At 33.6% G+C, this 6510-nt stretch overlaps 1 protein-coding gene across 5 annotated transcripts; it reads right to left on the reverse strand.

Moving 5' to 3' along the window:
• Nucleotides 1-767: 767 nt before the first annotated feature.
• Nucleotides 768-4779, reverse strand: LOC132065669 (APETALA2-like protein 1). 5 transcript variants are annotated; one of them, XM_059459162.1, is made up of 10 exons: nt 3788-4760; nt 3674-3699; nt 3496-3526; nt 3308-3395; nt 3047-3192; nt 2684-2728; nt 2460-2563; nt 2260-2378; nt 1892-1972; nt 768-1186 (listed from the first exon to the last, which is right to left on the reverse strand). In XM_059459162.1, the coding sequence occupies exons 1-10, from the start codon at nt 4324-4326 to the stop codon at nt 908-910; spliced, it is 1458 nt and encodes a 485-aa protein (XP_059315145.1). In that variant the 5' UTR covers nt 4327-4760; the 3' UTR covers nt 768-907. The 5 variants fall into 5 exon arrangements, with proteins under 5 accessions (XP_059315145.1, XP_059315146.1, XP_059315147.1 ...); XM_059459164.1 differs by having other exon boundaries at nt 947-1186; nt 1881-1972; nt 3788-4778; XM_059459165.1 differs by having other exon boundaries at nt 1049-1212; nt 1881-1972; nt 3788-4779.
• Between the last annotated feature and the right edge of the window lie 1731 nt (nt 4780-6510).

The following is a 6510-nucleotide window of genomic DNA, read 5'->3' on the forward strand; positions in this document are numbered from 1 at the left end:
CGAGTGCAAACTATTATTTCACTGGAATCCCTCTCTTTCTGTTGATGACTTGATTTTTTTTTTTTTTCAAATTTCGAAATTCTTTGTTCTTATTCTTATTTAAATGTGTGGAATAGACCAAATCGTAAGAAACTTTTAAAATCAAGCGAGAAAAAACCTTTTTTAGTTTATTCTTCACGTCCAGGATTATGTCCGGGATCATTAGATAGGAATCCAAAGATGAAAGAGAAACAAAAAATATCACTACTGTATAAACGAAGAGTTTGAGAGTAAGCATTACACAATCTCCAAGATGATTTTAAAGCTTGTTCACACAAATTTTTCAATATTTCATTTTTTTAAGTCAATCATCCAACTCTATTGAGAGTGGATGCCTTCTATCAAATATTGAAGTTAATTATTTGCAAATGTCGATTGTCCAAACCAATATTTGCAAATCCAAGATCTTTTAACTTTTCTATTCTGTTTTGTTTATGAGAGGCAATGAAAAGACTCAACCAAGAAAACACAAACCAGAAGCATTTAATGGATGATTTGAGTGACAACTCTCTATAATGGCATAAAAAAGAGAAATACCATGATGTGAAACTAGGAAAATAATGGGGCTTGTTCAATTTCGAAATGATAATGACTAAAAACAATACATTTTCAAGCTTTATTTAAGTGTGTGGGGTTAGTCAGGCCCCAGCATAAATGTTGGAGTTATATTGTTGAACTTAATTCTTTTGCATTCAAGATCACAACAATAAGCAAGGAAAGCTCAAATATAATGGAAATTTTGTATCTTCACCTCCCAAAATCTTACAAGTTGTAAAAGAATTCAACTTATAAAAGCAACATGTCAATGAGTTGATGACAAACAAATCTTACAAACAGAATCAGTGAGTTAATTATATCCTAACTATATTTATGGAGGTGGTAACGGCGGCCTGATCTGGTAATAGTATTGAGTCGCATTCGTTGATGATGTGGAATATGAAGCAAAGGAAAGATTAAGATTATTCGGGTTGGTAGGATGAGACATTGGATAGGCCGAAGCAGTGGTAGCCGGAGATGAGAATCCTGATGATGCTGCAGTAGAGAACATTGACATTGGGGTTGTTCCGACCTGACTGTGCATTTGCATTGCCCAGTTTGGGTGTCCCTGCGAGGAACCTACATCTATTCTCTTCCCGGACCCTCTTTCCTGCAAAGCCCGTTTAGTTACTTAGCCTGAGCATAGATTAGCAGATGGTAAATAGCCTACTATAACAAGTTAAATTGTACTAATGGTAGACTGTGAGCATATATACCCCCTCCGGTCCACTTTAGTTGTCATGCTTACTAAAAATAACTGGTCCAAAATAGTTGTCGTTTTACCGTTACTTAAAAAGTGTGCAAAGAGATTAATATGGTGAAAAAGAGAGCCGTGTTAAATTGAATCAAGAATAAATAAGGATAATTTAGTCAAATTACCCTTTTAGTTAATATTTTCTTACGGATCGTGTAAAATGAAAACATGACAAGTAAAATGGACCGGAGGGAGTAACTTAAATCCGTAAAGCCAGTAGAATAGTATGTCTCTCTTTCGGTGGCATTTTACCATCTGGAAACAATCCAAAGAAAGAAAAGAGAACACAAAAAAACTTAAAGAAAATGCCCTTTATCACAAAATCTATGTATAAAACATGATAGTATGTTAACAAGAATTTTCAAATATAATTTCAGTAGAGTTCACACGAATCAGAACCTACACTGTATACTGCTATAGACTTGCAGCCCCAACTATTTATACACAGTGAAACAATCTAGTACTGTAGGCATGCCTATGCACATTTTGATCACGACTTTCAACTGTAATTAATATGGGAAACAACAGAGAGCTAGAGAATAGGATGAACCTTTTTTGTACCTCATAGTTGGGAAAGAAATTGGAATATACTCCATTCCACAAGTGAGCTTGTGAACTACCAACTATTGGTGAATTGTCCATCTGTAAAAAAACACAATGGGAAGCTGATTATCAGTACAATCTAAATGAAAACAGGATTAAAGATCTTTCATAGTCTCTTGCATCTATACAAAATTCTATTGCTGGGACTCTTCAAAAATGTCCATGGGGCGTGTCGGATTAGAGGATCCGACATGGGTGCGGCAGCATTTTTGAAGGGAGAGCAACACAAATACAAAAAATAAAAGGTAAAATTTCAGTTTTGGGAAATAGAAGACCATCAAATTCAATCTAATGCAGCATTTCTATCTAAAAAACTCTGTTTATACCTGTGACTTTGTTGCATCTTGCATATCATACGGATGATACTGGAAACTCCCTGACCTTTCATTTTCCTTTGGAGAAGAAGTCGCGATCCCCAAGTTCAGATCAAGATCCTGTTGGCTACCTGCATTATAATGCATACTATAAATGCAACAGCAAGATGTAGAAAACTAGTGACCAATAGAGCAAGTGGTTATGAACAAACCTTCACTCTGAGGGTTAGAGTTTGTTTCCCCTTCATATGCACTCGGCTCGAAGTTGGTAACAGCCTCCCTTCCATTACATTTGATAGCCGCCTTATCGTACGCCCTATTTTGCAGAAAATAAAAAGGGAGATACCCGTTGGTCGATACAAGATTTTTGTTGAGAATTATAAGGGTAATAAATTCATTATTCAGGGAGAGGGTAAAATTCATGATCATTTAGGACCTTGCAGCTTCTACTTCGCTGTCGAATAGCCCAAGATATATATACCTGCAATGTAAGCAGTGGAATCCCCACCATGAATATTATAGTCCCACTGATTTTTTTCTTCAAATAGGCATGTTTAACAGATTTTTGTTTCCCACTTGTGACCAATTACATATTCTTAAGATATACTCTATATACATATTGCTCAGATCCTCCAAAAATGCCGCCGCACCTGTATCTGATCCTCCAAATATTAGGTGCAGTGACATTTTTGGAGGATCCGATCAACGTTAAATTGAGACTACTCCTACAACAGTATCGCTGAATAAAGTTTCTCAATTCTACAGCAATTTCAAATTTTCAATGAATAAAGTGTCTTACTTTTTGCCAAGGAACTGCCCCATCCGAGCCTCCCATCGCCCACATTTATGCAACGTTACTCCTCTGTATTTCGAGCTCCCTCTTGAGAAACCAGTGCTCTGGCGTCGCAACACGTGCACAAATTCTTCTTTACTCAGGTTTTTCATCTACATTAGTTCACAAAACAAATCAAATCAAAAATCAAGACAATGCAAAATCCATTGTTTAACATTGAGCTTAACATTGTGTTAGCACTTATACAAATCTTTTTACATTTCTAACCTGCTTCATATCTTCTTCGTAATCACTAAGGTTAAAATTTATATCCGCATCAACACCCCGGAACTTAATTGCAGCTCGATCATACGCTCTGATACCATGAAGAAAAAGTCGAAACAAAATTCATCAACCAATCTGAAATGATCTGACAATATCAGAAAACTTGTACATATATTTGTTAATTCTTTTACCTAGCGGCTGCATGAGCAGTGTCAAATCCACCTAAAAATAAGCCAACAACAAAACCAATCAAAAAATTTCCCAAAATAGAAATAACATATAGGCATAACAAAAACTCCAAAAGATCACAAACACATGAATTTAACCAAATAGGTAACAATTAAAATAACAACATTACATAGTACATACCCAAATATACTTGCTTGCCACAATCCCTGCACAAAAAATAATAACCATAATAATTTAAATCTTGGAAATTTTAACAAAACTTAAATAATAATAATTAAATGTTTGATAACTAACCATATGTGTGATTCCCATCTACCAGTTCTTCTATAAAAAGTAACACCCCTATATTGTGAGCTTCTGGACCTAGGCCCCCTCCTACTTTTCTTAACAGGCTGTTGTTGTTGTTGCTGCTGTACCCGGCCCATTTGCACGTCTCGAAAACTAACAGTATTGGGTGGATCTGTCTGATCCACCCAATCAGGTCTTCGAGACATATGGGCCCGGGCCTGATGATTCGACTCAGCAATATCTTCCCCTCCTGGGAAGAATTGCTGAGTCACAAATGACTTAGACCGAGTTGTTGTCGTCATATATCCTTCTTCATCATGATCATTATTGTTACTGCTACGACCACCACTACAACTACCAACTTTAAGGATGTCGAAGTTAAACGCAAACATGTCGGCGCGTGTGGAACACGTGTCATCATCTCCAGCACTACTGGAGGCTTCAGCATTCCTAGCTGATGAATTGGAACTTCCTGATTCATCAGCTATGGAATTTTCTTGAACTTTTTCATCATAAATTGCACTTAGATTAAGATCCAACATCATTCTTGAATAATTCACTAAAAAAAAAAAAAAGATGGATACTTTAACTTATATACTCACAAATATTCCGGTTATAAAGAATGGATTTTTTTTACATAACTTGAGCTCAACTCAACAATGGAGAAAAAAAAATAGAGATTTGTTTTATATATGTTCAAATATTTTTGAGGAAAAAAGTTGATATGAAATCAGACAAATTGGACAAAAAATAAAGAAGCTGATCAAGAAAAGAGAAATGAAGCTGATTTTTACATCTTTTGTTTGTGAATTTATAAGGAAAAAATAGAGATGTAGAATAAAGAGTGATTGTTATAAGTTCTATATATGATGTGGTGGGTATATATATATATATAGGTGAAAAATGGAGGAAAAGTGAAGTTTAGGGAAGAAGAGGAATCATGGTGGACTGTGTAAATTATAGTATTGATTTTTTTTTATTTTTTGTGTGTATTTGTGGAAATTATTTTAGAAAGATAAAGGGCCAGATGTTAGTATGTTAGTGCTTTAGAGTATTTCGTTTGTTTTATTTAAAGAAAGTACAGAAGAGAGAAGACTGAAGATGGGACGTGTGACTGTGAGGGACATTTGGCTACTGCTATATTTGGGAAAAACAAATTTAAGTTTCTTTTATTTTTCTTGTTGTCTGTCCTCTAAAATGGAAGGGCTCCCAGTTACCGGAATGGCCAGTCCTCTGTTTTCTTGATATCGTCATCTCTTTTTTTACTTTTTTTAATTCTTTGAGTTAATGGTAAAAAATATATATGAACTATCACTTTTTTCGAGAATTTCACGTCCTAATTATCAGCTGTTCTCTTTTTTTTATACAACTATCACTATCTATGTATTAAAACACACGTCGAAATTGACTAGACTAATTATCAGTTGTTCCTTTTTCCTACCTGATCTATTAAATTAGGAAAAGGGAATAACTAATAGTTGGTTGTGAAACTCGTAAAAAAGCGCTAGTTCATATGTGTCTCTGATCATTATTTCTTCTTTTAACAACTGTGATGATGAATCAGTTTAATCAAATAGAAGAGTGGAAATTTGTGTTGCAGCAGCATAAAGTAATTGATCGCATTATCAGTCTCATTTATCGTATTGTTTGAAAACCGAATCCCTTACCCCTAGTGGCACTATGAAGTCAATAACATCTGCATAAGTGTTTTTAATCACAAGATGAGTGATTATCTTTTACTGTTGAGCTGTCTTCAATACATTTTTCGTTACTTCTTTTCTCATAGGGATTGATAATTGAATAAAATCTCTTTGAAAAAATTACGTTATATTTTTTTCTTCATTATAATTTGGATTAGAATTCTCCATTAATAACATCCTTGGGTAACTTTCTTTGTCTTATCTCTTTCTTTCGGGTTTGTGCATAATTTTCTTTACATAGTGAACTGAACAAGAGGTAACGATAATCTAATTGGACATTAGGTATAAAACAAACAAGAACTCAGACTCGTAATATTTTGATTTGAATTGTGTCTTTTTAACATGCATAAGTAGTACAAGAAGTGATAGTTAAGAATGCTATCATCACTAACCATTCTAATTTTCTTTGCTTTGTTGATGGATAGTTCAAGAGATTATGTATATGATATACCTCCAGGGAATGCAATCGAAGGTATACAATTGACTAGTTGAATTATACGTGAATGATATACCGAAAATGAACAACGTATCTATCTCTTGGATATTTTGTAAATATATTTTCCTAAATAGATATGCAGTGTAATATATTTTCAAATAAATATTTTCGAGTAATATTTTATTAGCTGAGTACAACGCGTAAATGTCCCAAAATAAAACAAATAAAATTTGAAAATGTACGATCAGGTAGTATAATTGGGTTGCTACAGAAATTTACTACTAATATCAAATAAAGTGAATTTTGAAATCTATGGTCAAACGCCTACTCGTATAAGGAGTTTAAAAAGTAATATTTTTTTAGACCATCAATTAAATAACAATAAACAATTAACTATTCATATAGTAAGTCTGATTAGGTTATTGAAAAATATATGAAATAACCTATTATAACCAATTACTATTAAATTATAATATGATATATTTTATTTTATTTCAAATTATAGTGGTCCTGTCAATGCATTATTTTAACTCTAATTTTATGGATCTTAACATTTTTAGTTAATTGGCCATATTTTTTACCTCCCTAGCCAT

Source organism: Lycium ferocissimum, chromosome 7, assembly GCF_029784015.1.
Source record: "Lycium ferocissimum isolate CSIRO_LF1 chromosome 7, AGI_CSIRO_Lferr_CH_V1, whole genome shotgun sequence".
NCBI classification, from domain to species: Eukaryota; Viridiplantae; Streptophyta; class Magnoliopsida; order Solanales; family Solanaceae; genus Lycium; species Lycium ferocissimum.